At 36.5% G+C, this 14,688-nt stretch overlaps 1 protein-coding gene across 1 annotated transcript in view; it reads right to left on the bottom strand.

Moving 5' to 3' along the window:
- Positions 1-647: 647 nt before the first annotated feature.
- The window catches only part of ZNF618 (zinc finger protein 618), a 110,420-nt gene continuing 96,379 nt past the window's right edge, over positions 648-14,688 (bottom strand). The window contains exon 13 of the mRNA XM_072431091.1: positions 648-12,543. Within this exon, the coding sequence (XP_072287192.1) occupies positions 11,009-12,543 (1,535 nt within the window). The 3' untranslated portion in view covers positions 648-11,008. The remainder of the gene's footprint in view (positions 12,544-14,688) is intronic.

Raw genomic sequence — 14,688 nt, 5'->3', positions numbered from 1 at the left:
CCATGCAAATGTACTGTGAGCTGTGGATATAGTATTTATCTCAGGGGGTTCAGTACAACCTAAAAAATACATACACTAAAAATCTTGAGAAAGGCTGCTCTATTTGCTTGACATTAACTGGATCACAGCTTAGACAAGACTATGAACACTTCATATCTCCATGTGATCATAAACCTCCCTGGGAATCAGCCACTCAGCAATTCATCATAGCAGAAGGGAAGAGTCATGTGCACCCCACCTGTAAGTCCCTTACAAAACTTTTGCAAGGAAACTGTGTAGTGGGGTAAAGTAGGAACTAAATGCAGAAATCCATACAAAAAATCCATACTAAATTATGGAACTGAAATAGATTTACAGGTGCTGTTTTGCATGCAAAAGTATTTCTATTTCTGTGCAGTCCTAAGATATACACAGCCCTACCACTCGCAGAGATAGGTTGACATTAATTTTCAGTGATGTAATCAAGCAATACAGCTTGATCCCCATACTGACAGTATGTTTGAAGAAACTAAAAACTATGTAAGAAAACTAATGCAATGATTGCTAAGTAGCAATATATTACCATTTTGTTTTTGCGTTTATTTACACTTTTATTTGTTTTACTTTTAACATAAAACTTTTTTTTGGGAGCAAGAAAAGGCACAATGTCTAAATCAAGTTTTATTGAAAAACCATAAATACAACACAGACAAGAAAATCATCAAGCAACTGGGTCATTCTCACAGTTATAATATGTCTCCTATCTTGGCATTAGTTATCAGAATTTTTTTGTTGCATTAACAAGTAATGAGTTTTTTTTCTTATTTTCTATAATGTCTCTTTTTCTACATACCAAACTGTCGCGTATTAGTTTGAAATCTATACAAGATATATTTCCTTTTTTTTTTCCTGAACAGAAACTGACTGGTAAAACAGCAAACCATTTTTTTTTTAATATATATATTTATATATTTTTTACATATATAACTTTGTCCAAGATCAGTATAGTTTTAAAAACAAAAACATTTATTGTTAAAAAAAATCCAAAAGAAAAGTAGACAAATACAGTGCTTGTTCACATCTAGGCGCAGACTTACAAATGAAAACAATAGACTAATAAAAGAAATAAAAAGTAATTTCTCCATACAGGCAGACAGTAAACGTGAATTAGCACTAGAGTTTCGTTTTTAAATATTTAAGGTACAATCTGTGGAGTGGATTGTTGACAAAGAAGCTTTCTTATGCAACATTTGTGAGAACTAAAATATTTGGAAGAACTTTGTTAGAGTTTTACTGTAAATATTACAATTCTTAACTTATTTTTATTATAGCAGCCAAAAAAAATTTCAAATAGAATAGCAGAAAATTATGAAGGATCTCTTGGTGTGGCTGCATATAGGTGCAAAAAACCCACTTAAACCAAACTATCAGCAAGCCAAGTAGTGAAGACCTTTAATGAAGGAAGGTTAAGGGCAGTGTAGGGTCTAGCAGGGAGTTGTTTAAACAGTGAACTTTAATGGGGTGTCCACCGAGTAGGAAAAGGAGATGTTTGAGGTAGTGATAAAAAACTATTTAAACATTTACACACTGCCTTAGTGGGAACAAAAACTCATGCCTGACGTTTATGGATTTACAAATTTTAAGTGAAAATAACTTATTTTTGCATTGTGCTGACACAAGTGTCTTTTGACTGGCACCTTATTGGAACAACCTTCCTAAAGCAATGTGGTGCAACTCATTGCAGAAAAAAGTGAAGATCTATTAAAATCCAAATTGCTATCCATTAAAGGCCCATTTAAAATAAATGTGCTGCCTTTTCAAACATTTGTTCCGTTTATAATCTAAAATTGTACAAAGTATTTAATGTGACATTCACTTCTTATGTTTTTTTTTTTTAAGAAATGTGATTTATAGTTAACTTGAAACTTTAATGCAATTGTAAAAACTTCAGAACTGTAGCAGATTTGAGAGAGGCAAGAATACCATTCTTTATAGTTATCTCCTGGAATGCATTAGGAGATCGGAGGCTCCAGACCACGTGGGTCTCTCTTTTGTTGCTCTTCCTTATATAAAAAAGGAGATTGGAGCAGCAGTTTCTTCATCATAGGTAAGTATTACAGCCGTTTATTAATATTTATTAATCCCAGCAAAATGCAATAAAAATTCACTTTAATTATATCCGGTTAACTCTTTTCTTTACAGTCTTGGCATACAAAAGATGAATGTGATTTTTGTCTACAGTGAAATCATGGCAATCCCATGCCTAAAAAAAATTCTCATTCATTCAGTAGTATGTGTAACTTAGTCTATCAAAAATAAATTTGCATACAAAAAAAGGTTAGGTCATAAAATAGTTTGAAAAATAAAATCCAATTTGTTTTCATTTATGATAATATTAAAAATTCCTTTTTCACCAAGTCCACACCACAGTTGCAGGAAAAAAAATAGAAAAATAAAATCAAAATTTAATAAAGCATTGTTTCAGCAGTACAGTATTGCTCTTTTGTGAGATTCTTGATTTGCGCAAATATATATATATATATATATATATATATTTTTTTTTTTTTTTGCCTTAACATACAAAACAAAGAGCCAGCATACAGCATGTCATAACCGTCAGTGCCACGCAGGCAAATGGCAAGTTTTACAAAAATATTGTGTTACTAAAAAAAAGTATAAATTAACACACTACCGGTATTAAGAATTTTTTTAAACATAAAACAGGAAAAGGATTAAGAAAATATTCATTGATACCTATAGAAAAACGGAGTCTAGAAAACCTACTACCTAGACAGTAGTTTGTTTTAGCCGAACGTTTGTCAAGAGAGATGATGGTATTGCCGCCATTCCCTGTCTATGCACATAGAATCCGTACACATTTCATAGACATTCCCTACCTCACACAAAAAGGCATTCAACATGAATTCTACAATTACATTTGCAAACATTTACAAAAAAAAAAAAAAAAAAACAGCTCTCACCCTTATCCACACAGTGCAAAGTCAACAGTCCGAAAAATTCCATACACAAAAATCCTGTTCCTATTAATATTCTGCAAATAGGATTCTGGCTAAGAGACAAATTTTAAGTTAACAGAATATAGAGTGTTTAGCACAGTAATTAGAAGTTTAGAATATTGAGAGCTTTAACTATTTGGTGTTGTAAATGCTTTTATATGTACAGCACATGGTCACTGAAGAAAAGATTGAACAGGGGGATGCAGATTGAAAAACAAAGAAAGTGCCCAATGCCAATGGAGAATAGAGAGCAGCAACAAAAAATAATAAGGGCTTTCACTGTAAGCAGATATGAACTTTTTCAATGTCCTTTCAGGGTTTCCAAAAATGTTTTATCATCAAATGAAATACAACACAATATCACTCAGTGAATAGTGCAGCTGATATATTGGACCTGATGTATCAAATCTCTCAAAAGCTGGGGTGGATACACTTTCTTCGGTGAACCTGGGTGACCCAGCAAACCTGGAATGGATTGAAAACATTTGCTACCAAAAAGCAAATGACTTTTAGGAAATCAATGCCAGGTTTGCTGGATCAGCCAGCTTCACTGATGAAAGTGTACTCCCTCCGGCCTCGGAACAATCAACAGTTATTAGGTTCCAAGCTGTGCTTTAGGATCAGGGAATGATAATGTTTACATACCAGTGTGGAGGACCCAATCTGCCTTTAAATTGGTTCACTACTATTAGGCATCCTAAAGTTTTGTCCAGTACGCAATTTAATTCACATATTTCGGAAGAAGCTATTCTGGTAAACTGATGGATAGTTATTAACCTAATCTTTTAGACTAGCATCTTTAAGGAACATTATATTAGAGGTGCTTTGTGATAATGCTAATTTTTGGTAAATTGATGGACCACATGGTAAAAGGGTTTTTTTTCCACTATTCTGAAGTGACAAATCTAGAGCTTAGTTTAAATGATGGAAGGCAACCTACTCTTTGCAAATTTGCTCTGAACTACCAATGCTTTTAAAGAAAAAGCCAAACAACTTGGTGAAACAGCCGACAGAGCTTTTTCTTCTACTATTGATAAAATGTGTTCTCTGGCCCACCTTCTGGTTCCTACAATTTATTTTAAAAACTCAACACACCTGCTTCAAAGATTAAGTCTGATATATTCATTTCTAAGGTGGCCAAACCATAGTGCTACTACTGTTTTCCCTTGTCTGCTGATAACTGAATTTTACTCTGCCACTTAGAAGGCATTTGTAATCTGTCCCACAATCCTTCTGCATGGCCATATGTGTAAAGCTGGCAAAGTTTAGACACACAACTGGCCTGCTACTGGGCAGGGTTAAGCACTTTATATACTTTGCCTTGCTGTCCCAGTTATCAAATTAGGGACACTTGCCAATAGAACAAAGTGGGAGGAAATCTCCCCAAACAGCAATGCTTACACTTAACCCTCACCAAAAAAAAAGTCCTAATATGTAAAGGTTTTCCTTTATCTATTGCATCAGGCAGGGCTGTGGAGTCAGAGTCGTAGAGTTTGGGCAATTTTAGGGTATCTTGGGGTCGGTAAAAAATGTACCGACTCCTATTAAATGTAAGTTGTTCTGAAAGCATACCGTATGTAAAATGCCTTATTTCAAGAATAACAGTCATGATGAAGTAGCTCACTGCTGTATTAATTAAGCTCACTGCGGAGTTGTCACTAGTATGAAGCTCATCTGAGCTAATCTTCAGCCTAACATTTATACATCTTTGTAATCTGGATTATACTTGGCTCATAAAAAAATGATAGATTTATGAAATGTTTGCTTGGTGTTGATATAATTTATTCAGGGTTATACAGTAAGATTACATTCTACATATATAGGGCCACTGCATACTGAGAGTGTTGTGAGAAAGCAGAGGTGTTGTTTACCACCCCATGCCGGCTTCACACACCTGTCTGCACTAGATTTATTTACAAACTATTTTACAGCTTTATGCCAAGTTCAAATACCATTTATGCTTTAGGTTTTACATTTTTTTTGGTTTATGTACCGTATTTTCCGCCGCATAAGACAACTTTTTAACCCCGAAAAATCTGTGCCAAAATCGGGGGTCGTCTTATAGGCCGGGTACTTACCTGCAGCTTGCTTCCCCTTGCTTCATATGTCCAGCGCATATGGTGGGGGGTGCCGCTGCCGAGTCCCCGCTCCGTGCGGGGAGTATGAAGCAAGGGGAAGCAAGCTGCACACACATCTTCCTGTAGGAGGAGAATGTGAGCCTGGATTGGCTCTCCACCAGAACCCGCCCATTGACTCGGAGGGCTGCGCCTTAGAGGAGTGTGGAGCGCGCGAGGGGCAGTGTAGGCTGCCACTGTACACGCCTCTTACCTCCTCCTTTATCCCTCCTCCAATTACTGTACTGTTCCTTCTGCCTCTCAGATCTCGCACAATAGCGAGATCTGAGAGGCAGAAGGAACAGTACAGTAATTGGCAGACCACTCTAACCAATCAAAGCAGTTGTATACAACAACCAGCCAGTCGCCTGTAAGGTACATCACTTGCTGCGATTGGCTGGTTGTTGGTCTGTATCTGTACCTGTTCATACAATAAAGCACCAGTACATACAATACCTTATATACATATGTCCAACAGTCAAAACCCCATCATGGCTGCACCAGCAAGAAGAAAGAAATTTGAAGCCAGTTTCAAACTCAAAGTTGTAAACTTTGCCATGGAACATAAGACAATATGGAAGTAACAGAAAAGATAGTTAGTGACTGGAAAGCAAATGAAAAAGCATTAAAGAGTATGCCGAGGGGTAAGTGTGCATTAAGAAGAGGCACCCCACATTGGCCAGAACTCGAAAAACAAGTAGCAGACATGGTGAATGAGCATCACCAAAATGGTTATGTAGTGACACAAAATCAAATACGTTTGTTTGCACTTCAGTGGACCCAGATCACAGTCTAACCCAGATCACAGCAACAGATTTAAGGCCACTGTATCCTGGTGTACTAAATTCATGGGAAGGCATAATATGGTACTGAGGCAAAAGACGAAAATTGCCCAAAACTTACCTGGAGATCTTGATAGCAAAGTAAATAGTTTCCATCAATACATAATACGACAGCGCACTAAACATGGCTATGCGTTAAGTAGTAATGGAAATATGGATGAAACTCCATATTTGAATATGAATTTTGATATGGTTGGAAATAAAACTGTCCATCAAAAAGGTGAAAAAACAATTTTAATTAAAACAACAGGACATGAGAAGTCCAGTTTTACAGTGGTACTAGGATGCACACCTGATGGTGTCAAACTGAGACCAATGATTATTTTTAAAAGAAAAACAATGCCGAAACTCAAGTTCCCTGTTGGTTGTTTTGTACACGTAAATGAAAAAGGCTGGATGGATGAAGAAGGGATAAAGCTATGGCTTGATAATGTATGGAGCAGGCGACCAGGTGGAAGCCTCAAAAACGTAGCCTACAGGTGTGGGATATGTTCAGGGCTCATTTAACTCCCAGCACCAAGGAAAGGTTTGCAAGACTAAAGACAGATGCAGCAGTTATTCCTGCAGGCTTGACATCATTGGTACAGCCACTGGATGTGTGCCTAAACAAGCCATTTAAAGACCGCATTCGAGAACAGTGGAATGAATGGATGGTTAGTGGCGAAAAGTCATTCTCAAAAGGAGGAAACATGCGTGCTCCAAAGTTGGATGTTTTGTGCAAGTTTGTCATAAAAGCCTTGAATGATATTGATGCAGAAACAGTAATCAAGTCTTTCAAGAAATGTGGAATATCAAATTCATTAGATGGTATGGAGGACGACTACTTGTGGCAAGATGAAGAGGAAGATGAAGCTGAGACCACACCATCCGATACGGAATTTAATCCATACGATGACTGCCTTACAAATGTATCACAAGATGTCATTGATGTACTTATGATATCAGATGATGAAGAGGAGGATTTTGAAGGCTTTTAAAGGGAAACGGTCACGCTAGCAAAACCTGTAAAAATATCGTAGCTTGCAGTTATGATGGGAGTTGCTAACTCACCAGGGACTTGCCGGGCATTTGTTCTCTCTCTATTGTTTTTTTTTTCCTTCTATCATCATCGGTTCCAGTGGGTTGACAGCTTAGAATTTATTTTTTGCTTTATTTTTTGCTTTAATTTTTATTTGGTGTGCGTTGGAAGAGGGGTAGTCTTATATGTCGAGTATATTCCAAACTCTATATTTTAACTGGAAAAGTTGGGGGTCGTCTTATACGCCCAGTCGTCTTGTACGCCGGAAAATACGGTAGTTTATTTAAAGCAGCAAATAATGTAGTTTATATTTTTAACAAGTAAAGTTGTTCCTGATCCTCATTGTAACTGCAGTATACTTTAAAATGTATAGATAAAAACAATAAATAAAACTTCATTTTTATTTTTGTGTTGATATTAGAGAGGAAAAAAAGACAGTTTTTTTGGAAATTTAAAAGAAATGTAATTATACTTCAGAAAAATTGTTTACATTCCCCAACTAAACATAGTCCTCTTATGCTAGTTAATATCAAATTTTCCAATGCTTACATAATACATAGGGTCATGATAACCAATTATAAATCTTGTCTCAATTCTCAACATGTTTTGCTCTATGACTTCCTCAGGGGACTAAGAGATTGGTAGGTGGTTGTGAAGATGAATATGTTCACAATCTCAAAGTGAGCTGTGCATGTGCTAATATTTGGGACCTATAGCTGGTGTATTCAAAAGAGAGAGGTAAAAAAACTCCAAGTGTTCTCAAAAGAATACTTTTTAGAAGGTATTGATTGTATGGAAAATATTGTAGAAATAATATTACGCTGGTGGATGGTGGGAAGGACAGGATATTGGCAGCCAGCCTCAGCCTTTGATATCATTCGATATTATCTAGCATAGGAGGACTATGTTTAGTTGAGGAATGTAAACAATTTTTGTTTTAAGTAAATCTACATTTCTTTTATATTTGCCAAGAAGCCGTCTTTTTGTCTTTCTCTCTTATACACTAACATTATCTGGCTTGGCAGCTGTATCATTGTTGCATCAGAACAGGCCCTCACTTTGGTTAATTACCTATTACTTTTTGTTTTTTTTATAGTTTAAATTTTTGGCATACACTTTACTGGTTTACATGCTGGCAATGGCTGGTCAATAGGGTAGAGTGTCAGCTTCCTGGCCAGAAGTTCATGTTCCCAAAAGCAGACCCTATCTTCATATAGCTTTACAGTCTCTTAGCTTTGGCAGTGATGAATTGCTGTGTATGTTGTGTTATAATCAACATGGAACATTAGCATACATCAGCATCATATATAAGTTACAGGAGTCGGTGATACCATAAAATGAAGAGTCAGAGTCAAAGGGTTTTTGTACTAACTTCACAGCCCCGACATCAGGTCAGCAAATGAATGTAAATCTCCCCATTTTGTACACAGACAGCAACTAAAATCTTAATTTTTTAACACCTCCTTCCTAGCAGCACCTTCCTTTTGCTACCACGCTGATCTGTTTCAGCAGTTGGTAAATTATCCAATCACGGAGAATATATGACTCACAACATGTTACAGTGCTGGACCATTCACTCTAACCCTAAAAACACCTCTCAATCTTCTGCAAAGAGAGTGAAAAAAAGTATATGCTGCTTGGTGATACATGAAAATGACCCTGTTGCTTTGTACTAGCATGAGTGAAACATGTTAATTTTAAGACCAGAAACAGGTCCGGTAACAGTATATAAATTTGCAACAACTAATGCAGGCCAAAGTATAACTTGAAATCAACTGTGAAGTAAGGCAACTTGATACCAACAGTGAAGTTGGCTGTTTTATGCCAGAACCTCTACATGGTTCCCCAGTTTCCCCAATTGGATTAATCCTTGAGACTTTGCCTGTCTAACATACAAGACAAATACCTTTAAACTTACGAGGTACTAGGGTTTAGCAAACCAACAGGCTGAATTCACATGCAAAATACTTCAGCCTAAGAAATGTTTGACAAAACAGTACGCATGTAACAAATCCTACATAGCATGAGGTAAATATCAGTTTTAACAGTGTATTTTTCTGGAGAAATATTCAATGCAAAAAATAATAAACAAAAGGAAGAAAAAGGATGCTCTACAAAAATCTTAATTCTGCTCAACATCATGCCCTCAAGGGGAAACTCCATAGCCTTTGGTTACACATAATCTTAAGCTTTGGTTTCAATACGAAAAGGATGTTTGATAAATAATTTGGTTAAGAACAGCTCTAAAATTATCCTTGGTTGGAAAGAGGAATCTTTATGGACAAACAAACAGACCAGTATCGTAGAGCCAGGCTCATTTAGAAATAGCTATATTCAAGGTGGCAGATAAACTAAGAGATGCAAAATATAGACTTATACCGAGCTAGGCCAACGTCTAACAGATAACCAAAATCTGTACATCTACAATACACAATATTGTTTGTGGCCTAAACCCAACTTCAAGGCTCAGCAGTTGTTGATTCGCTAACAACTGATGACTTAACTGCATCCATTCTTGACTCGATGAGACAATTGTTTCTATAAACAAATACATGATCATGAACATTGGCGCTGTTACAAAATGACTTCTGAGAGGAGATTTTTAACCAATAATTTAAGTAATTTTTTAAAAAGATTTAGAAATATATGTGAATGTAACCAGAGGCATATAGTCTAATAAAATGTTGTAATATCTTAAAGTTTATTAAAAATTATATAACTTTAAAATAGATCTGCACATAGGGGCAGCCATATTTGTTAATTATGCTTGTGTTTTTACTATTTTCTATATTCAGCCATATAAACACAGAACAGTAAGTGTGGTCCATAAATACAAATACATTTAGGCAAATTTATAATAATGTGTATTTGCCAAAAATGCTCTAGCATTTAAAAAACTGTAAAAGCAAACAAGAAAAAAATCCCAATTTGAAATTAAAGTGTTTTTGCAAAAACACTTTTAAGAACAATTAAGAGTTATTTTTCGCATCTTCAATGTCTTTATATTTAAAATTAATCATTTTTGCACATTAACATTCATCATTTTTGCACATGGTCATCTAAACTTGGTCTTCAGTGCTCAAATAGCAACAAAAACTGGGATTTACTTCAAAAAGTCTATTTAAAAAAAAAAAAAAACTTCAAAATATCAGAGGACATCCCCCTAGGTGTGCATGGTTCACCGTGCTACAAAACCAGTCATGCTAAAGATAAAGGGTCATCATATCGTGCCAAAAGCTGCATGTACATTTGTGGTCACTGCCTATATTTCTCAATGTTTATGTTCTTTTTCACTCATAATTTAGCAACTACTAAAAAAAAAAAAAAAAAAAAAAAAAAAAAATAATAAACATTTATGTGCTTCAGATAAAACAAACTTTCCACACCAAACCAATAAGATGAGTTAGGACAGTTGAGTTAACATACAGTAGTCTACAGAATTACCCATCTAATATATATAAAAAAAAAATCAATCATTTTCCATCAGACGTTATACTAAGTGTAGTCCTAAAAGATTTTCCAAACAACCAAAAATGGGATTAGAAGATACATGTAAAAAAACAAAAAAAAACAACTGCAAATAAAACACTGAAATTAAATCTTAAAGAGTTAATTTGAATGGGCCAACCTGTTCCCTGCCAACCACCACCATCACACTATACGGTGTGTTTTGTATGATGCCTCATAAACCTAATGAGGGCCCTGCTAATATCCTGAAATAAATATATGTCAGATGTAGATAAAAAGTCCTTTGTGTAGAAAATATTTCAAGTGGCTTTGGAAGTCAGCTGCCTGTAGCAAGGTCACCAACCTCTTAGCAGGTTCACAAAAAAACATTCCTGGTTCTGTATCTTTATAGAATATCAAAAAAAAAAGACAAAAAAAGACAAAAAAAAAAAAGCACTTGGTTTCTAGCGTTTCCATTTTTGAGGTCCACAGTGTTTAAACGCAAGTTCCTTAGTCATCCACTTGTTAATTTTTGGAACAGTGTTTTGTTTAATCATTAGTGTTTTGTCCCAATAATATACATATTTTTTTTTAAAGCATATTCGATTTAAGAAACATAACTTTATTTATGTCTTCTGGACTAAGAAGTCTCCGTCTTTTAATGAGCATGGCCTGTTCACACATATTTATGCACTCACTTCGTGCCCCAACAGCTGGGACAGCCAACAACCAAAAGGCGAGCTTGGAAAGTCTTGTGTGTTTCTGGGTAACAGATGACCAAAAATGGAAAAGGTCAGGGGTCACTTGAAAAAGGGGCTCTTGCAAATAGTCATAGACTTCGTTCTTTCCCATGCGGTCATCATCCTGAATTTTGGTTAACTCTGGAGATTGTCTAGATTTTTTGGGAGGAGCCACAAATTCTGTCTCTTCCACTCCATCCCTGACCTCATTAATCAATTCACAGACTTTAGTAATGATTTCCTCGTGTTGATATGGAGGGACAGGCCGTAGTTTCTGCTGAGGGTCCAGAATCATGGCCACTTTGTGTGCAGACTCGACTTTAAAGTTCTCCTTCAAAGCTTCAAGAAAGAGGTGACACAGTTTGCTGATTATTCCTGCGTCATTTGCTTTTGAGGTGAAGAGCTTCTCTAATTTAACATAGGTAGGCAGCACAAGCTGTAGGGTTGGTTTATGCTCATTGCTAAGATCAATTACTGCTTGTTTCACAGGGGCAAGTATGGCAGCTAAATTGCTCAGTAGATGCTTGTTCAGGTTTTGAATAAGGTTTAACTTTTTTGCCCGGCTGTAAAATTCACAGATCTGCTCATACCGTTCATGAACGAGCAAAAATGAGTCTGTCACGGAATTCCAACAAGGGGGAGGAGAACTTTCCTCAAGAGATCCAAAGGTCTCCCTAACTATGCCAGCAGTCCCAGCAAGCTCCTCTGTGACATTCAAAAGTTCTATGACCTCGTGCATATTACGAGCCTGCAAGGTGCGTTTGTTTAATACGCTTTGTACCACAGAGTTTAAAGAACATGCAGAGCAACGTAAGCAAGTTCCAACCTTAGAAAAAGCAGAAGAATTTACTTTGCAGTCTGTGACATAAACAGTCCTAATTTCTGACATGACAAACTCGGAGAGTACATTCTGCACCCATTGGTGAATAAATTCCCCACTGTCCCTGCTGTCTACATCTTTTACTCCCAGGACATAACGTTTTATCTGATTCCCTTCTGCTTGATATGCAGTAAGGACATAGCAGGAGTCAGGACCAACACTCTGTGAGTGGCAAGTCACCCCAATCCCAAGGCAGACATTGCTCCCTAGGGCACAAGTCACTTTTACTTTCACTTGGTTGTACATTCGTGGTAAATGTTTCATGGCCAAGCTGTTCATGTTTCCAAGGAATTCATTTACAGAAAATGATCCGTATCGAGCTCCAGTGTCAACAAGCGTTTGTGCCAGTTTAAGGAAGTCTTTTCCATTAAGAACACTCAAGGCTCCGAGGTCAGCACACATTACTCTCAGCAACCGCTCAGCAATATGCTGACGCTCCTTTTCAGGAAGCACGTTGTTGACAGGTGCTGTTGGTGCAGTAGAAGGAAGTGCTGTGTTTGTTGCTTCTGCAGATGAAAAATAGACAAAAAAAAGTTATCAAAAGAAGTTCTTATTAAAGAAAGAAATAAACACCAGCAAACTACTTATGCTATATAACAAACACAATAAGTATTAAAAAAAAAAAAATCACAGTAATTACATAGTTACATAGTAGGTCAGGTTGAAAAAAAGACATCAGGTTGAAAAAAGTCCAGCAAGTTCAACCACTAGGGAAATAAACATATCCCAGATATAAAAACCTGTGGACATAGTTGGTCCAGAGGAAGGAAAAAAAAATCCAGGTACAATTTGCTTCAACGGGAAAAAAATTCCTTCCTGATTCCATGAGCCAGTTGGATGTTCCCTGAATCAATGGTCTCTGTTATCTTTACTTTAAAGCCTTAAAACCCAGTTATATTCTGTGCTTCTAGAAAAACCTCCAGCTTTTTATTAAAACAATCTATAATAGTTGCTGAAACTACATCCTGAAGGAGCCTATTTCACATTTTCACAGACCTTACAGTGAAGAATCCCTTATCCGGAGCTTAAACTTCTTTTCCTCCAGAAGCAAAGAGTGCCCTCTTGTTTTTTGCAACGATCTCAAAGTGTATAATAGGGAAGAGCCATATATAAATATATGGACCATTTCTATATTTATACAGGGTGATCATATCCCCCTTTAAATGTCTCTTCTCAAAGGATAATAGATTCAGTTCAGCTAATCTCTCCTCATAGCTGAGCTCCTCCATTCCTTTTATTAATTTAGTTGCCCTTCTCTGCACTCTCTCCAATTCCACAGTGTCCTTTTTGTGAACTGGTGCCTAAAACTGGATTGCACTTCGGTTGTGGTCTGACCAATGCATGAGCAGGATTATGTCTCCATCTCTGAAATCTATTCCTCTTTTAATACAAATACTTAGAAAGTGCTTTGCTAGCTGTTGATATCGCAGCTTGGCACTGCATACTGGTATTAGGTCTGTCTATGTTCTACCAGAACCCCCAGATCCTTTTCCAATCCTGACTCCCCAAATGCATCCCCCCTAGACAGTGTAAAGCATGCATGTTGTTGGCCCCCAAGTGCATAACTTTACATTTTTCTATATTAAATATCATTTGCATTGTACATCAAGGTCTGCTTGTAGATTATGAACATCCTGTATGGACTTAATTCCATTACATAGTTTGGTGTCATCTGAAAACACAGAAATTGTACTTTTAATCTGTTTAATTCTGTTTCTGGTGTCAGATTTGATATAATTCAAAGCTGCAACAGCTGCTCACAAGCATATAATGACCCAAACAAAGTAAGGAAAGCAAACCCAAGTGCATTTATTGACTTAAAATTATTTGGCACACTTTAAGGATTTAATTTTCAGAACTAACTGTGCTGTCATTTGTCATCCCTTCTATCTTCTCTAGTGTTTCACACAGGGATGTCTCCATCTTACGGAACTGTAAAAATCTGTTACTAAAATTCATTTTTGCAGCCGCTACAATGCTTCAAAATTCCATGTAGAATCCCTTATGGCTTGCAGGAATTTCTAAATGCATTTTTAGATTTGAAAAATATTTCAGCAGCCCACTTTGAAGGTCTCGTTCAAAAATCTGCAGTTTTCTCTCAAATGTTTTGATATCACAAAACAACCTTTCTGTTGTTTTCCCTACACTTTGTAGTTGTTTGTTCAGTCCATTGAAGTGTAGTGTAAAATCTATACAAAAAAATATGAGGTTAGTAGTATTCCAGGCCATATCAGTAAACTGTGGATATTCCTGCCCTTTTTCATTCATAAACAAACCTCTCTAGGACTCAACCTCTGCTCAGGTACCGGACATTATTGTACATAAGTAAACAATTATACTGTGCCTGAACCTCCTCAAGAAGTGCTTGAAACTGTGGAAAATTCAGAGCATGGACCATGATGTAATTCACCATTTTTGTGACATCTTTAAGGACATCAAATTTTTTGCTTCTTTCCCTGGCACAAAGAGCTTCCTGATGTATAATACAACGGAACTGAATGACTTGATGTTTTGTTTCTTTACCCTCCATAGTAGTAATCCTGAGTGTTAAACTACCGTATTTTTCGGACCATAAGACGCACTTTTTTTCCCCCTAAAGTGGGGGGAAAATCAGGGTGCGTCTTATGGTCCGAATGCATATTTTTTTACTT

The sequence above is a fragment of the Pyxicephalus adspersus genome, chromosome Z, assembly GCF_032062135.1.
Source record: "Pyxicephalus adspersus chromosome Z, UCB_Pads_2.0, whole genome shotgun sequence".
In the NCBI taxonomy this organism is placed as follows: Eukaryota; Metazoa; Chordata; class Amphibia; order Anura; family Pyxicephalidae; genus Pyxicephalus; species Pyxicephalus adspersus.
Note: the sequence above shows the minus strand (reverse complement) of the source record. Positions and strands in the feature narration are given on the sequence as shown.